Genomic DNA, 19,165 nt, shown 5'->3' on the forward strand with positions numbered 1-19,165 from the left:
TATTATATACATTTTGGTTTCAGAAAAAATAAATCCTCCCCATAAAGATAAGGATTTAAATAAAGACAAACAAGAATTTATAAAGACATATTTATGAATAAATATTCCTAAGCTAAAATGCATACTGATTTATAAATACATTATAAGTAAAGTAAAAATATGTGTGTGATACAAACATAAATAAAATAGAAAATAAACTATATCTTATTAATAAAATATTAATAACTGGTTTTTAGCGCATGTAAACATTTTTGAGAGGAGATACTTCTGACAGATTTTATTTTCCTGGGCTCCAAGATCACCTCAGAAGGGGACTGCAGCCAAGAAATTAAAAGATGCTTGCTCCTAGGGAGGAAAGCTATGGCAACTCTAGATAGCATATTAAAAAGCAGAGACATCACCCTGCCAACAAAAGTGCCTATAATCAAGGCCATGGTTTTCCCAATTGCAATGTATGGCTGTGAAAGTTGGACCATAAGAAAGGCTGAGCACAAAAGAATTGAGGCCTTTGAACTGCGGTGCTGGAGAAAACCCCTGCGAGTTCCCTGGACTGCAAGGCGATCAAACCGGTCAGTCCTGGAGGATATCAACCCCGACTGCTCTTTAGAAGGCCAGATTCTGAAGTTGAAACTCAAGTTCTTTGACCACCAAATGAGAAGGAAGGACTCACTGGAGAAGGGCCTAATGCTGGGAAAGATGGAGGGCAATAGAAGAAGGGGATGACAGAGAATGAGGTGGCTGGATGGAGTCACTGAAGCAATAGGCGTGAACTTAAATGGACTCCAGAAGATGGTAGAGGACAGAAAGACCTGGAGGAACATTGTCCATGGGGTCGCGATGGGTCAGACACGACTTCACAATTAACAACAACACTTCTGAATTCTGGAAAACACTTTTCTTCTGTGTTTTGCAAGCCATGCATCTTGCCAGGTGAAAAAGCTCCAGATCTGATTATTACATCTAAATCATTTTGATTATTCTTCTTTGCATCTTTTTTGCTCCGTATTATTTTTCTGAGACGGGTCCATGTTCTGTTAAATTGCAGGTTCATACAGAGAACTCTAATTCATCCTTTTACAAACAAAGTGTAAAACAGCCTTATCTTCAAAGGTTGTGCTAGAGACCCAAGGAATTAATAAAGGTAGTCCTTGACTTACAACCATAATTGGGATCAGAACTTCTGTTGTTAAGCAAGGCGGTTATTAAGTGAGTCGTGCCCAATGTTATGACCTTTTTGCCACAATGGTTAGTTGAATCAGCGAGTTGTTAAGTGAATCAGGCAGTCCTTAAGTGAATGTGGCTTCCCCCACTGACTTTGCTTGCCAGAGATAGCTAGGAAGCTCACAAATTGCAATCGCCAACACCGCCACAGTCATAAATACCTGCACATTGCCAAGTCCCCAAATTTTGATCACATGACCATGGGGATGCTGCAACAGTTGTAAAATGTGAGGACCGGTTTATATGTCACTCAGCACCATTAGAACTTTGAATGATCACTAAATGAATACCGTATTTTCCGGCGTATAGGACGACTCAGCGAATAAGACGACCCCCGACTTCGGCACCGATTTCCATGCCTAGAAAGTCGTCTTATATGCCAGAAACTACCATAATTTCCGGCGTATAAGACGACTCGGCATATAAGACGACCCCCGACTTCGGCGCCGATTTCCACACTTTAAAAATGTTGTCTTATATGCCGGAAAATACGGTAGCTGTTAGGTTGAGGATTACCTATACGGTATATTTGGAAGTTAAGAACCGCCTTTTCCCCAACCCCACTCATTTTCATGGTCCTGAAATTGCACACATTTCTGCATGCAACTCTTAACATATCACTTCCTTGATCAGTAGAACAGATAGATTTTTTTTTTTAAAAAAAAACAATAATTTTCTGGGAACAAGGAATTTCCTACCTTCTCCTAGTAGAAAGATTTTCTTCACTTTCACTTAATACCAAGACTCTGCTGGAACCTCCCTGACTGGCTTCATGCATCACTTCAATCTGGATATTTGTTTTGGAAAACACAGGAATACAAAACAAAACAAAATAAGGTTTGAGATTCGGGGCTCCTTTATCTGCCTAGAAAGACCATTTCTAAATTTCCTATACAAACTGCCATCAACTGGAAACTCACATCTTTAAAAAAAAAAAAAAAAAAAAAGAAACGAAAATGCAAAATTATCCTGATTTTGACTGTCACTGTTGTTTTGACTCTAAAACTGGTCATCTCACAATCACTTTTATGCTATCCAATTCTTACTTGGCTGCGAATCTTATATGAAAAATAACTGGAATTCATTTAGGTATAATTAACTTTGAAGTCCAGTGACTCCTGAAAAAATTTCTAAATTTTTGGACTTCCGTGTGGCTGTCTGTTTCAATATTTACTCCTCTTCCTCTGTTACTTCCTGCGACTTGATGCTTTTATCTGGGAATATGAGACACTGATGTTAGAGTCTACCTAGAACAGTGGTTCTCAACCTTTTTAATGCCATGACCCCCAACCGGTCGTAAGTTGAGGACCACTCAACCGGTCGTAAGTCGAGGACTACTCAACTGGTGCAGCACCGTTTGCAGAATGGGACTTTTGGCGGGCTCATCAGGGCAGAGACAGCCTGGACAATTCCTATTGGTTTTTGAAAGCCAATAGAATTAGACTTCAAAAGCCAATAGAATAAAAGGGAGTAGCACAGCTAAGGAAAAGGGGAAAAAAATGGCGGACTGCGTTGTTTGGCAACCCCCGTGAAATGGTCGTTCGACCCCAAATGGGGTCCCGACCCACAGGTTGAGAACCACTGACCTAGAATCAGGCACAGATCCTGAAATACTTTGGCCACCTAATGTGAAAAGAGGACTCCTTGGAGAAGACCCTGATGATGTTGGGAAAGATGGAAGGCAAAAGGAGAAGGGGACAGCAGAGGATGAGATGGTTAGATCGAATCAGTGATGCAATGAACATGGGTTTGGGCAAACTTCAAGTGACAGTGGAGGACAGGGGGGCCTGGCATGCTGTGGTCCATGGGGTCATGAAGAGTCGGAAAAGATTTAGCGACTGAACAACAACAGAAGGATTAGGCAATCAAGCCATTTTTGACTGGAGATCAATTTAATTACTATTATTTGATTACTTTTGTTTGATCTGATTCCGAAAATTGCAGAGAACATAGCTGGTGACTGAAGGTGGGCCCAGCCTTCTGGGTATGTGTGTGTTTTGGAGGGTGGACAACAGGTATATTAAACTCTGCCATGATTTGACACCTTTTTTCTTCCTCCACACCTCCACCAAAACCTTCTGAAACATGGCACCACCAAAAATGGATGCTGTAATGTATCTACAGGTAGTCCTCAATTTACGACTGGCTGTTTAACTACCATTCAAAGTTAGGATGAACATCCTGCGCTCTACTTACAATCCTGTTTTGAAGTTCCAATGGCTGCTCCCTCCCCCACAGTCACATAATTGCGTTTTGGGCCTTTGGAACTGGCCCACCTTTATGGTTGTTTGCGGCGTCTTGTGGTCACATGACCATTTTTGGCAAAAAACGCCACTGGGTACAATGAGTTCACTTAACAACCATTGCAAAAAATGTTGCGAAATCTGGCATGGTCATATGGTGACGTGCTTAATGACTGGCACGTCTTACGACCACAATTCTGGGCTCAATTATGGCCATAACTTGAGGACTACCCGTATTACTTCAATTTTATGTGCACTGTTGGCAATAAAATCTTGCGAGGTGGAGGAGGAAAATCTAGAAATTGGAAAAATAGGAGGCTGATTCCAGACTTCCTTAAATTGCTATGGTTGAGAAACATCTTGTGCAACCCCAGATATGCTCCACGAAATTTCTCTTCTGAAAACTTAATTTGCAAATATTACAACTCTCCTACCTTAATTCCACCTTTAGCCTTTTTTACACTTTTCTTTTTTGACAAGTCTGCATCAGAGATGGATTTTGGAGGGCTAGGAATCTCCACTGATCTTCTATTGGGAGCTGGAAAAAAAAAAGTCCAATTAAACAGAACTCTCAAAAGATCAGAAAATGCCACACTACAAGCATGTCGTAAAGATAAGAACTGACAGTTCACTGGATTAGGCAGCATTTCTAGTTTTGTTATCAGATGTCTGAGATAAAATTTATCTAACTTAATTGTGCTGCTTACGCAACAGAATTTTAAAAATCTAGAATTTTTCCCTCTCTCCTCCCCTTTCTATTTACTGTTAGTTGCATTTATGCAACGCAAACAATCTATCTAATCTAAGTATTTGGTGAGAACCCCACCCATGTAGTTACTTGAGAGTTCAGTGTATAGATAGTCCTGGACTTACAATCATTCATTTAACAATGGTTCAAAGGTACAACGGCTTTGGGATAAGGAAAAAGTGACATGACTTGTCCTTGAAATTATAACCAGCCGGATTCACTTAACAACCGTGTGGTGGTGCGGTGGTTAGAATGCAGTACTGCAAGCTAATTCTGCTGACTGCCGGCTGCCAACAGTTCAACAGTTTGATCCTGACCAGCTCATGGTTGACTCAGCCTTTCATCCTTCCGAGGTAAAATGAGGACTCAGATTGTTGGGGGCAAAATGCTGACTCTCTAAACCACTCAGAGAGGGCTGTAAAGCACTGTAAAGCGGTATATAAGTCTAAGTGCTATTGCTATTGCTATTAATAACTGCAGTGAATCACTTAACAACTGTGGCAAGGCAGGTCATAAAATGGTGCAAAACTCACAACTATTGTCTTGCTTAGCAACAGAAACTTTGGGCTCAATTGTGGTCATAAGCCGAGGACTACCTGTATTCAGTTACAAATAGCTCGTGTATGAATTCCCTTCTCTTCCTACGTTTCCCATCTTTTCTTGCTATCCCCTTAAATGGCACCTTACTGCCTTAATCCAGGCTTGGGCAAGGAAATAGAGACCTTGTTAATCAGCGGTGAGAATTAAAAAGACCTAATTTTGCTATTTTTCAATATCTTTGCCTAAGCTGCAATCAGACAAGCCCTGGAGTCCAACCCCTTGCTCACTGGAAAAAATCCAATTTAAGAACCCAAGTGGGGTGGTTAGCCCCTGCTGAACCCTTCCATAAAGGGGAGACCACAACTTGCTGTAAGTTCTACCATAAAACTGTCCCATTGCAGAAAATTCCAAGAGTTGTAAGGTCACCAGTAGTTGAAGAACTATGACACACAAATTCAGAAAGACCTGTCGGACTAGCTTGAGAATAAATGCACAGAAATATTCAGGTGATTAAAAAGACTCTGAAACTAGGTACTGTTCCAGGAACCAGCATAGTCCTAAGCTAACTAGAATAAACAGAGAAAGGATATAGGCAGGTAATACCTGGCCAAGAAAACCATCTCTCTAAACATGAGGTTCCAGAGTCACTCCACCCCTCGCTATCCCCAAACCTTACCTAATGGGGCAGGACGGACAGTTTTAGGAGAAGCTCTTTTGGGCGAGGATTCGGGATGAGGGGCAACGGGTTGCACTGGCCGGGTCTGTTTTGCTGCCAATTTCTTAAGGCTGACTTGTCTCTTCTCAAACATTTCTTGCACATCTTCGAGTTTCTGTAGTACTCTTTGGGCATTGTTCTGCAGGAGAGAAAAAAAATAAATAAATTGGGGTTGTGTAAGAAACCAATGCAATGCTTCTACTCAAAAGCATCTTTTCGGCAGCTGACGCTTGATCTTGGCATGGACCCAGGGTGTCTAACTTTGGCCACTCTAAGACCTGTGGACTTCAATACCCAAAATTCTACAATCCTGGGAGTTGAAGTCCAGCAGTCTTAAAGTTGCCAAGGTTGGACACCTCTGGCATTGACTATCAATGGACTTTACTGCCTTCAGAACAGGCTTTCAAATACCCTTGGATGAACATTCGTCAAACACTGGCTGCCCACTTAGGACTTTACCTTTATTTCTGGGGTGAGGATCATGTCAAACTGGTTGTAGAATTCCTTTGCATTCAGCATTTGGTGGTCTTTCAGAGTTTCCAGGAACTTCTCAATCTCACAGAGTGCAGTTTCAGCTCCCTCTTGTGTCTGGCATTTGTCTACGGCTTGGGAAGCTAAGAGGTAGATTCCAGCTTCACCCCAGTGGCTAGCCTTGAAAAAGAGGAGATGAATATGCTCTTAGAACCTCAGACAATACATTTCCTCAGGTATCAATCACTGGGTCCTCGGGGTGCGAGCAGGGCCATTTCAGGGGAGCAGAAGAATGAAGAGTGGGCACCATTAACATATTTAATGTATACGTTCCCATCGATCTGTGAAATTAGGCGTTTTATAGAATGCCTAAGAAATCTATAGAATGCCAAAAATGGAACAGCAAACACTTAATATTACATACATTCTATGCAATGCCAAAAGGAAGGCCAGCAAAGTATAAAATATGCCTACTAAAATGCCATTCTAGTTTTCCTTGTTGTAACAGGTAAGTCAATACTGGACTTTTTTCCTTGTTTTTTTTTTTTTTCAGTAGGAAAATCCTGTACTTTACTTTGCATTTTTTCTTTCATTTTCATACATGTCTTTTCAATAAAGGGTTAAGGTTAGAGTTAAGATTAGGGTTAGGGTTACGATTAGGGTTAAGATTGGGTTAGGGTTAAGATTAGGGTTAGGGTTATGATTAGAGTTAAGATTAGGGTTAAATTTAGGATTAAGATTAGAGTTAGAGTTAAGATTAGGGTTAGGGTTAGTAGGATTAGGGTTAGAGTTAGGGTTCGGATTAAGATTAGGGTTAAGATTAGGGTTACAATTAGGGTTAGCATTAGAGCAGTGGTTCTCAACCTGTGGGTCGGGACCCCATTTGGGGTCGAACGACCATTTCACGGGGGTCGCCAAACAACGCAGTCCGCCATTTTTTCCCCCCTTTTCCTTAGCTGTGCTACTCCCTTTTATTCTATTGGCTTTTGAAAGCAAATAGAATAGACTCTCTTGAATAGAGTCTAATTCTATTGGCTTTCAAAAGCCAATAGGAATTGTCCAGGCTGTCTCTGCCCTGCTGAGCCCACCAAAAGTCCCATTCTGCAAACGGTGCTGCACCAGTTGAGTAGACCTCGACTTACGACCGGTTGAGTAGTCCTCGACTTACGACCGGTTGGGGGTCATGGCATTAAAAAGGTTGAGAACCACTGCATTAGAGTAACCCTAATCCTAATCTTTTTCATGACTCTCTATTCATACTTTGCCTAAATAGTTCTTGTCATTCTGCAATGCCTAGGGAAACTAACACAGATATTTCATACTTTGCTTAAAAATGTTACACATTCTATAGTTTTCTTAGGCATTCTACACAAGACCAGCTTTTCACACATGGCCAGTAACACATACACCAATTCAGGCCAAGGTGTCTGAACATTTATGGAGCACAGGAGGCAGTGGAGTCAACAGAAAAGGGATCGCGAAAGTTATAACGGTGGCTATAACACATCCTTTTCATGTGTGCCGTAACTTTGAAAGATCACCGTACAAAAAAATGGTGCATCAAATTTACCAGACCTTTCTCAGCCTGTGTTCCCGTCCCTTCTCTTTGCTTTAGGTTTCAGACTAAATTCAGTTCTGATGTTGAGTCTATTTGTAGAGTACAAGTAATCCTTGACTTACAACCATTCATTTGGTGACCCTTTGCAGTTACAACAGCACTGGCTTACAACCAGTCCTTGCACTTAAAACCATCATATGAACCGTCACATGACCAATATTGAAGGGGCTTGGCAACTGGCAGGTATGTATGACAGTTTCTGTGTCCAGGGTCATGTGATCACCATTTGCGTATCAAATATCACGTAACTTCACCTTCAGTCAAGTTCTTTGTGCGTTTGTACAATATGCTCACTAGTTCTGTTGAAACTATTTTTGTAGCAAATTCTGAGGAAAAAAAAAACATTTAAAGGCTGAAGACGTTTCTAATCCACTCAGAGGAAAAAAAAAAACCTTTCATCAGACACACATTTGCAAAGGCCTGGATAATCTGAAAAAATTGTCAAAGCAAGTAAAATCAGCGCGGTTACAGAATTGAGTTTCCTGATGCCAAGATCTGAAACTTTTGCTGGAGAATTCCATTGTTTAAGTAACTGATAGTTGCAGGTAATCCTTGACTTACAACCATTCATTTAGTGCCATTCAATAGTGATTTATGATTGGTTTTCATACTTATGGCCGTTGACGTATCCTCATGGTCACATGATCAATATTCAGTCACTTGGAAACTGGCATGTACTTATGGCGGCTGCACTGCCCTTGGGGTCATGTGATCACCATTTGCAACCTTCCCAGATGGCTTATGACAAGCAAAGTCAATGGGGGAAGCCAGATTCACCTTAACAATTGCAATGATTCGCTTAACAACTCTGGCAAAAAGGTCACAAAATGGGTCATGGTTCTCTTAACAACTGTCTTGCTTGGCAAAAGAAATATTGGGCTCAGCTGGGGTCGTAAAGTTGAGGACTGCCTATAAATTGTTCTGCTAATCGTTAATACTATGGAGCAGTTACATGTTTATGACCGTTATTCACAGTCTCCCAGCCTCTTACCTTATCTAGCTGTCTGTGTAATTCAAGGGATTTCCCCAAGATATTGTATTTTTTCTTGGTTTCATTGGCAAAGTCATCACAGATCCGCCTGAGTTCCACACACTTTGGTCTAATGGAATCAATTGCATAATGGTCATTTTGGATCAGCTGGTCTCCGTGGGCCGCCAAGGACTGAGCTCTTTCCAAAGGTTCCTGTAAAAGAAGGAAGGAACACAGAAAACAACAAAAGGGTTAAGAAAATAATCTATAATTTAATTGAAGTTTCAGGGTCAGGAATGGGCAACTATGGCTGTCAAACCTACAAAACTACTTTGGTTACAGCCATCTTTCTTCATTTTTCAGCTTGCCACAGCTATGGGGGGAAGGAAAGTACATTGTTCTAGTTCAGTCATAACAATAACATTCTTGTGGGAGCCAAGGTTAAATTGCTCAAGTGTTTGGTGGGCTAGAACTACCGTTAGAGCAGTGGTTCTCAACCTGTGGGTCGGGACCCCATTTGGGGTCAAACGACCCATTTCACGGGGGTTGCCAAACAACGCAGTCCGCCATTTTTTACCCCTTTTCCTTAGCTGTGCTACTCCCTTTTATTCTATTGGCTTTTGAAAGCCAATATAGAATAGACTCTCTTGAATAGAGTCTAATTCTATTGGCTTTCAAAAGCCAATAGGAATTGTCCAGGCTGTCTCTGCCCTGCTGAGCCCGCCAAAAGTCCCATTCTGCAAACCAGTTGAGTAGTCCTCGACTTACGACCAGTTGAGTAGTCCTTGACTTACAACCAGTTGGGGGTCGCGGCATTAAAAAGGTTGAGAACCACTGCGTTAGAGAGTCCGCCAAAGGTGTTAATTGGAGAATGTCATTTATTACGTATTTAGTGGGTGGGAAGTTTAACTTTTACTTTGTGACCTTTGGGGGGGGGGACTTCCAGTCTTGGTTTCATCTTTGTTCGTGCTGATATTATGTAGCCATTAAAATTGTTCTTTGAGGAAAACAATTGCCTCAGAGTTCTTATTTCTTCAGGTCTCATCTATTGGAACCATGACATTGGCCCCTTTACAACCTGTGGACTTCAACTCCCAGAATTCCTGGGTCAGCCATGTCATAATCATGTGATGTCTTGCTTAATGACAGTGTTGCTGGTCCCAATTATGGTTGTTAACCAATAATAAGTTATGTTTCAAATGCCAATGATTTACCTGTCCTCTTTCTTCTAACTGTCCTTGTTCCTTCAGGATATGCTCCACACGAGAGATGCTGTCTCCAATATCTGTGAAAGCTGCTTGCACTTCCATCAAGTTGTCCAGTGTTAATTTGACCTACAAGGAAAATGGGCATAAAAAGATGAAGCAAATATGCTACAGTTTCTTGGTTGTTAGAATGCAGTAATCAAGGCAAATCACAGACAATGAAAGGAACAGAATTATTCTTCTACCAAGACAGGCAGACAGACAGCAATAATGCATACTTTCTATCCACAAATAGAATATTATAAAACAGTTCCTCATAATTTGATATCCTTCAGTTATCATTGCCTGCTGGATGAAGATGGAATTTTTAATCTAATGCAATTCACAGATGGCAGTTTGGAAAACACCACAACAGTCATGGATTATTATACATACAAACAGCACTTACCAACCATTTATTCAATCAGTTACCATTTAAACATATGACAGCACTTATGACAAGGACGTTGAGGTTGCAGTCACTGCAGTGTCCTTGTGGGCACGTGATTGTGATTCAGGTGCTTGGCAACTGGTGCACATTTACAACAATCACACGGTTGCTTGGTCATCATCTGTGACAATCTGTGACAATCACAGCTAGCTTCCAACAAAATCAATGAAGGAAGTTGCAAATCACAGTCCTATGACATAAAATTTAAGGACTTGTAGTGATTCGTTTAAAGTCGACAGAGGGAATTGACAGCTTAAATTGGTGTGGACCTGTAACATCATGCTTAAGGACCACACTGATTAGCAACAGTCCCCATTCTGGTTGGTAAGTGAGGATTACGCATACTAGGTTACTCAATGGCTGCGGCAGAAGTACCAACTAAATCATTGCTTATTCATCAGACTTTCAAGGCATCCATGAATTATTTTTACATAACCACAAAACTTTTCCATGATTCTTTAGCAGCTATGTGTTCTTGGTTGTGCAACTCAAATTAGTATATATTTTACGAAATGAGTTGGGACTATATTATAACTTGCTACTGATCTCGTAATTTAAGGACCAGAAACACAACTACAGAGAAAGGATAATAGATCACGAAACTCTAATGACCATTTTCAAATATTCAAAGGATTGTCTCATAGAAGATAATCCTAAATTGTCCTTGTTCAGTTCTCATCTCCAAGGGGTTAACATCAGCTCTGAGACTGGGCAGCAATTTCTATTTCAAACACAATAGATGGGAATTTATTTACTTAAATTTATTTGCTGCCCACCTTGTTTCAGACAACTGAGCGGCTTATAGTTATAATATGCATTAAAAACATCGAATAAAAAATAAACATCGAACACTAGAATAGAATAGAATAGAATAGAATAGAATAGAATAGAATAGAATAGAATAGAATAGAATAGAATAGAATAGAATAGAATAGATATTTTTTCCCTAAAATCGGTGTTCAGATCACAGCTGGATTAGAAGAAAAAAAGCACCCAAGAATCACTGGCTGACAATGACCCCGGTATAGGTTGAATATCTGCTTCTTACAGAAAGAATATCCTTTCTTATAGATTTGATTTTGGATGGGAATAATACCTATTAGGAACAAAACTGATCTGCCAAATTTCCCAGGAGGGAAACAGAGGAGGGGGGGGGGAAACAAATTTAATGGTTAAGAGACATGAAAAACAGTACCTCTCGGAAATTCTGTTCAAAATGGCGGAGCTGCAAACACTGCTCTAATTTTAGATGATGCTTGGACCAAAACTGATCAAAAGCTCTTTCAGTCTCATCCAACTGGGCAAGCAACCTGCCAAAAGAATGACATTTGATTCAGAAACATTTCTTCCCTTGAATTTCAAGGAACTAAAATAAGCCTAGATCAGGGGTAGGCAACCTCGGCTCTTTTATGACTCGTGGACTTCAACTCCCAGAATTCCTGAGCCAGCCTGGCTCAGCTTGGAAACCTCTCCATGCCTTTTTAAAACTTTGTGAGCACTTTTCTGAGGCATAGATATTAACAAATTCACAGTTATGTGCAGACAAAATGATTATGTGGGAATGGGACAACACTAAAATTTATCATAATTAATGTAGGTTGCAATCCCAGGCATGCAAAACCAGAATTGCTGTTCAAATCCACAACCTAACTTTGGTTTATTTTGCTGCTCTTGGGTTGCTATTGAAGAGTCAGGAGAACATTTCCTCACTGACCTTCACAGAACTGCTTTACAACTCAACCTAGCATCATGAAACATCAAACCAAGATGTCCTGGATTAGGCTCTTAGATTAGAAGGCTACGTTAGGTTAGTTGATAGTTCAGTGTGTCATGGGAACCCACTGAATTACAGAGTAACAGAGTTGGAAGGGACCTTGGAGGTCTTCTAGTCCAACCCCCTGCTCAAGCAGGAGACCCTATGCCATTCCGGATAAATGGCTGTCCAATCCCTTTTTAAAATTGCACCCACAACTTCTGGAGGGAAGTGATTCCATGGATTAACTGTTCTCACTGGCAGGAAATTTCTTCTTCGTTCTAGGTTGCTTCTCTCCTTGATTAGTTTCCATCTGTTAGTTCTTGTCCTGTCCTCAAGTACTTTATAAAGAATAGGTGAACCGTCTCTCCAACAGCCTCTCAAATACTGGAAGACTATCCTGCTATCACAGTGGTTCTCAACCTGTGGGTCGGGACCCCATGTGGGGTCGAACAACCATTTCACGGGGGTCGCCAAGCAAGGCTGTCCGCCATTTTTTTCCCCTTTTCTTTGGCCACGCCCCTGGCACCCGGTGATGTATAAGTGGTTGGGGGTCACCACAACATGGGGAACTGTATTATGGGGTCACGGCATTAGAAAGGTTGAGAACCACTGTGCTATCAGATCACCTCTAGTCCTCCTCTTGGTTAGACAGAAATTTGTTAGACTGATCTGAGTTTGCAAAGTCAAAGCAAAATATTTGAAGGATGATGAATAACGTCTGGCTGAAAATCTATCTTCTCCCCACTTGATAGGTCTAAAACAGTGGTTCTCAACCTGTGGATCGGGACCCCATTTGGGGTCGAACGACCCATTTCACGGGGGTCGCCAAACAACGCAGTCCGCCATTTTTTTCCCCCTTTTCCTTAGCTGTGCTACTCCCTTTTATTCTATTGGCTTTTGAAAGCCAATAGAATAGACTCTCTTGAATAGAGTCTAATTCTATTGGCTTTCAAAAGCCAATAGGAATTGTCCAGGCTGTCTCTGCCCTGCTGAGCCTGCCAAAAGTCCCATTGTGCAAACGGTGCTGCACCAGTTGAGTAGTCCTCGACTTACGACCCCTTGAGTAGTCCTCGACTTACGACCGGTTGGGGGTCACGGCATTAAAAAGGTTGAGAACCACTGGTCTAAAATCTCTTTCTCCTCCCTACTGAACAGTAAGAAAAGGCACAACTTTAAACTCCCATGTTGCAAGGATCAAAATTTGGAAACCCTCATACAGGGAAGTAAAGGCAGTCTTTGACTTGCAACCATTCACTTATGACCATTTGACGTTATAATGGTGTTGAAAAAAGTGACCTAGAACCATTTTTCATACTTACGACTATTGCAGCGTCGCCATGGTCACATGATCAAAATTTAGGTGCTTGCCAACTGGCATGTATTTATGACAGTTGCACTGTCCCATGATCATGTGATCACCATTTGTAGCTGGCTTCTACAAGCAAAAGTCAACGGGGGAAGCCAAATTCACATAACAACTGCAGGATTCACTTAACAACAGCAACGATTCACTTAACAAATATGGCGAAAAAGATTACAAAAGGGGGTACAACTACCTTACTTAGCAGTGGAAATTTTGGGCTAAGGGAGACACAGATTGATGTGATTGGTGATGCTGTATCTGTCTATTATTAAAATGGCTCAAATCTTGGCCATCCGCCACAAAGATAACGCAAAGCAGATTTATATAAATACAATTCATTACTCATTTTGAGATTACAGACACATTCATACTTTGGCAGAATGGAGACCCGACGCCCCTCCAAATACAGGTAAGTCCTTGACTTACGACCACAATCGAGCCCAAAGTTTCTGTTGCTAAGTGAGACAGTTGTTAAGTAGGTTTTGCCCCATTTTACGACCTTTCTTGACACAGGGATTAAGTGAATCACTGCAGTTGTTAAGTTAGCAACCCAGTTTTTAAGAGAATCTGGCTTCCTCATTGAATCTGCTGGTCGGAAAGTTGCAGAAGGTGATCACATGACCCTGCAACGGTCATAAACACGAATCAGTTGCCAAGCAATTGAACTTTGATGATGTGACCATGAGGATGCTGCAATGGTTGTAAAGTATGAGACACGGTCCCAAGTGAACTTTTTTCACTGCCGTTGTCACTTCAAACAGTCATTAAATGAATCGTTGTAAGTTGAGGACTCCCTGTATAGTGAACTACAAAACTAGTTAGTTCAGTCTTAAGGTCTTTACCTTTCCACTGTTGCCACGTTTTCTATTTCATCAGGACTGAGTCTGCTGGTGGCACTTCGTGAGACAGGCTCTCGGATACAAGTCAGTAGCATGGCCCCCTGCTTCACAGCTAGCTTCAGCTCATCCTGTAGGACATTGGGACACAAGGAAGAGAAAAAAGGTTCTCATTTAATTCTAAAGTCCTGCAACATCTGCCATGTATTGCTAAAATTGAACCCCAAGGATCCTAGGTTTTAATAATAATAATAATAATAGTAGTAGTAAAGTTGGAAGGGACCTTGGAGGTCATCTAGTCCAACCCCCTGCTCGGACAGGAAACCCTACACCATTTTGGACAAGTGGCTGTCCAGTCTCTTCTTAAAAACTTCCAGTGTTGGAGCATTTACTGCTTCTGGAGGCAAGCTGTTCCACTGATTAATTGTTCTCACTGTCAAGAAGTTTCTCCTTAGTTCTAGGTTGCTTCTCTCCTTGATTAGTTTCCACCCGTTGCTTCTTGTCCTGCCTTCAGGTGCATGTTTGAAGTGAAGACCAAATGAATGGTTGAATCTCTGTCCATTGGATGCATTTATCGGTTTCATACTACTTCTGCCAACAAGGCGTCTATTTTTTTTTCTCTTTAAATTATTTTGTCCAATTTCATTTTCAGCTAATTTCAATTTCAGCTCCATGACTAGCCACCTCCGGGACTTGCCAATGACAATAACCAAGATGAGTTCAATGCTACCACCACCATTTCTTGGAAGCGCTGGCTGAACACAGGGGCTGCTCATTACTCTCTACTGCAGGGGTCTTCAAACTTGGCCCTTTTATAGACTTGTGGACTTCAACTCCCAGAATTCCTCAGCCAGGCATGCTGGCTGAGGAATTCTGGGAGTTGAAGTCCACAAGTCATAAAAGGGCCAAGTTTGAAGACTCCTGCTCTAGGAGATGGCCAGACTGAGCCCAAAGGAGGGGTCAATCTCAAGTCCTTTCCCACCCACGAGAGATCTAAGTTCAGCCCATTTTGAATTCGACTCTTATCTACCGCCAGTTTGCCTTGACTGTTAGTAGATCAGATTCTTGTAGGGAGTGGTAACATGCAATAAACCCATATTCACTGGAAGCGCCTTGGCTCCTGTTTTCCTGCACTTGACAGACTCCCCAGTAAGATGATTTCGACAAGAAGTACACACGGCTAGGTATAGATTTGCGATTGTATCCCCAATGGTGTTGAAGACCCCTGCTCTACCGCTTTGCTCCAACTTCCTGCCTGCAGACTCACAAGTTTCTCCTAATCAGCCTTGCAATAAAGCAGAATTAGTTACCTACTTGTGCTTACCTGTCCCGTTTACCTGGGAAGGCTGACATCAACCTTACAAGTCTGAAAGTATAAACTTCCCTCCACCACTTTTTAACTACTTGGACCATTTGGGTGGTCCATTCTAAGTTTCTTTCTCTGACCGTGAAGCCACTAAGACAGTGTTTCTCAACCTTGACAATTTTAAGGCATGTGGACTTCAACTCCCAGAATTCCACAGCCAGCTGGCTGTGGAATTCTGGGAGTTGAAGTCCACATGCCTTAAAATTGTCAAGGTTGAGAAACACTGCACTAAGAGTTCCTGCCTCTCTCTTCCCTGATAGTTTTCCAGGCAGCATCTTTTTCCCTCGTCCCCAAATGTCTCCATTATAGGGGACCAGGATGGAGATGCACCCCACCTTGCAATCCCCGGAGGCCAAAATTCAACATAGGTAGACCTCAACTTACAACCATTCGTTTAGTGACCATTCAAACTTACAACGGCACTGAAAAAGTGACCGATGGCCGTTTTTCACTCTTATGATCAAGGCAGCATCCCCACGGTCACGGGATCACAATTTGGGGGCTTGACAATTTGCGTGTTATTTATGACAGTTGTGGTGTCCCAGGATCATGTGATCACCCTTTGTAACCTTCTCAGCTGGCTTCCGACAAGCAATAGTCAATGCAAGAAGCCAGTTTCATTTAACGACTGCATAATTCACTTAATAACTGCAGCGATTTGTCCAACTGGAGCAAAAAAGTTCGTAAAGTGGAGCACAACTCACTTCACAACTGTTCTTGCCTAGTCAATTTTGGGCTCCACTGTGGTCTAAATTGAGGGCTCTCTCTATGCCAGGGGTCTTCAAACTTGGCCCTTTTATGACTCATGGACTTCAACTCCCAGAATTCCTCAGCCAGCATGCCTGGCTGAGGAATTCTGGGAGTTGAAGTCCATGAGTCATAAAAGGGCTGGGTTTGAAGACCCCTGCTCTATACCATATTAAGTTGCTCTATACCAGTGGTTCAGGACCCCATTTGGGGTCGAACGACCATTTCACGGGGGGGGGGGGTCGCCAAACAACGTAGTCCACCATTTTTTTCCCCTTTTCCTTAGCTGTGCTACTCCCTTTTATTCTATTGGCTTTTGAAAGCCAATAGAATAGACTCTCTTGAATACAGTCTAATTCTATTGGCTTTCAAAAGCCAATAGGAATTGTCCAGGCTGTCTCTGCTCTGCTGAGCCCACCCAAAGTCCCATTCTGCAAACGGTGCTGCACCAGTTGAGTAGTCCTCGACTTACGACCAGTTGAGCAGTCCTCGGCTTATGACCGATTGGGGGGGTCGCGGCATTAAAAAGGTTGAGAACCACTGCTCTATACCATATTAAGAAAGCTGCAACATTAAGCCAAACAGATAAGTAAATGAAATAATTAAAAAGTGACTGTTGACCTCCTTGATGGGACAGGGAGACCCTGGCAAAATCCCTTTTTGAGTTGTGAAGTCACACATGCTCACCTTCAACTTGGTGTGTTGTTCTGTGTGGGAACACAAAAGTTCTTCCGTGCACTGGACATTGTTGGGAAGTTCTGTCTCCGCCAGGTTTGTTCCAAAGACTTGTAACATCTGTGCAGTGCTTTTCACAGTCATGGCAAAATTCTCAATGGCCTGGGTGGACAGTGCGATTCAAGACAAAGAAAAGCATAAGCTCCCTTGATTCACAAAGACAAGGAAGTATCGATACAAACACTAATGTAATACAAATTATTCATTTATTTGGAATTAAATCCCTCTGGGTTCAAGAAAATTCACTTTAGGGTCAGTAAAACCATATTCTCAGATACAGGTTGTCCTTGACTTACGACCGTACATTTAGCAACAGTCTGAAGTTATTATGGTGCTAAAATGTGACTTATGACCATTTTTCACACTTAAAACTGTTGCAGCATCCCCATGGTCACGTGATCAAAATTCGGGCACTTGACAACCAGCATGTATTCATGATGTTTGCAGTGTCCTAGGATGGGGTAAGCAGCCTTGGCTCTTTTATGACTCGTGGACTTCAACTCCCAAAATTCCTAAGCCAGCATGGCTCAGCTTGGAAACCTCTCCCTTTCCCCTCAGCATGGCTGGCTCAGGAATTCTGGGAGTTGAAGTCCACGAGTCATAAAGGAGCCAAGGTTGCCTACCCCCCCCCATCCTAGGGTCATGTGATCGCCATTTACAACCTTCCCAGGTAAAGCCAATGAGAGAAGCCAAATATGCTTAGCAATCATGTGATTTACCTCCCCGAAAAAGGTCATAAAACTGGGTGTCATTCATTTAAAGACTGTCTCACTTAGTGATGGAAGTTCTGATCCTGACTGTAAGTCGTAAGTTGAGGATTACCTGTAGTTTCATAAAAGCCACTGATATTCTTCATGACATCCCACAAAACCATATTATATCTCTTTATTTATTTATTTCTCAATTTGTCCTGCCAATTTGTCCTGAGCAACGGATTTATTCCGTTCAAAGGAAAACACAGCCAGGAAGGTTTATGGCTCTCTTTTTTTTAAGATGAAGGTGGTGAACCTATTAAGGGACCAAACATCCCAAAATACTTTATATTTAATATTGTTAAGTCTCCCAGAGTCACCTTGAGATGAGATGGACAGTGAATAAATCTAATAAAGAAGTAAATAATATGCAAGCAACACCCTTCCAGTTTATTTGTTTTTTAAATTATCCTTTTTCCATTCAGAGGGAAATGAAGTGTAACTTTACTTGAAATACCAAACCAGGATTTTCTAGGAACATTCTAAGAGAAAACCAAGGGTAAAAAATACATCAAAGGATTTTTTTTATATTTGAGAGTGTGAGCCTAGAATCAGGGGTAGGCAACCTTGGCTCTTTTATGACTTGTGGACTTCAACTCCCAGAATTCCTGAGCCAGCCACGCTGAGGGGAAAGGGAAAGTTTCCAAGCTGAGCCATGCTGGCTCAGGAATTCTGGGAGTTGAAGTCCACGAGTCATAAAAGAGCCAAGGTTGCCTACCCCTGGCCTAGATCAAAGCTGCATTTAGAATTTATTACAGGTAGTTCTCAGCTTACGGCCACAACTGAGCCCAAAATATCTGTTGCTAAATGAACTATTTGTTGTGAGTTTTGCTCCATTTTATGACCTTCCTTGCCACAGTTGTTAAGTAAATCACTGCAGCTGTTAAGTCAGCAACACGGTTGTTAAGTGAATCTGGCTTCCCCATTGACTTTGCTTGTCAGAAGGTCGCAAAAGGCAGTCAGGTGACCCCAGGACACTGCAACCGTCATAAATATGAGTCAGCTGCCAAGCATCTAAATTTTGATGAGGTGACCATGGGGATATTGCAACGGTCGTGAGAAAAACGGTCACTTTTTTAAAGTTGCCATTGCAACTTGGAATGGTCACTAAATGAACTGTTGTAAGTCAAAAACTTCCTGGTTTATTGCCATTCAATATGCTTGACTCACATTTATGACGATAGCAGTGTCTGGGGATCATGGGATCACCTTGTATGACAAGCAAAGTCCATGGGGAAAGCCCGATTCACTTAACAACCAGATCAGTGGTTGAGAAAGATTGTAAAACGAAACTCACTTAGGAACTGTCTTGCTTAGGAACATACATTTTGGGCTCAATTGTGATCGTAACTCGAGGATTGCCTGTATTGATTTCCCTCCATGTCTTTA

General features: G+C 41.8%; 1 protein-coding gene across 5 annotated transcripts in view; it reads right to left on the reverse strand.

Annotated features, from left to right (window-relative positions):
* The window catches only part of MCF2L2 (MCF.2 cell line derived transforming sequence-like 2), a 210,876-nt gene that overhangs the window by 107,287 nt on the left and 84,424 nt on the right, over positions 1-19,165 (reverse strand). For all 5 annotated transcript variants that reach the window (XM_039321823.1, XM_039321824.1, XM_039321827.1 and 2 more), the window contains exons 7-15: positions 16,977-17,126; positions 14,183-14,307; positions 11,417-11,531; positions 9,741-9,860; positions 8,548-8,739; positions 5,927-6,118; positions 5,429-5,606; positions 3,899-4,002; positions 1,920-2,008 (exon numbers count right to left, since the gene is read on the reverse strand). In XM_039321823.1, coding sequence (XP_039177757.1) covers positions 1,920-2,008; positions 3,899-4,002; positions 5,429-5,606; positions 5,927-6,118; positions 8,548-8,739; positions 9,741-9,860; positions 11,417-11,531; positions 14,183-14,307; positions 16,977-17,126 — 1,265 coding nt within the window. The remainder of the gene's footprint in view (positions 1-1,919; positions 2,009-3,898; positions 4,003-5,428; positions 5,607-5,926; positions 6,119-8,547; positions 8,740-9,740; positions 9,861-11,416; positions 11,532-14,182; positions 14,308-16,976; positions 17,127-19,165) is intronic.

Source organism: Crotalus tigris, unplaced genomic scaffold, assembly GCF_016545835.1.
Source record: "Crotalus tigris isolate CLP2741 ecotype Arizona unplaced genomic scaffold, ASM1654583v1 scf7180000023829.5930981, whole genome shotgun sequence".
NCBI lineage: Eukaryota > Metazoa > Chordata > Lepidosauria > Squamata > Viperidae > Crotalus > Crotalus tigris.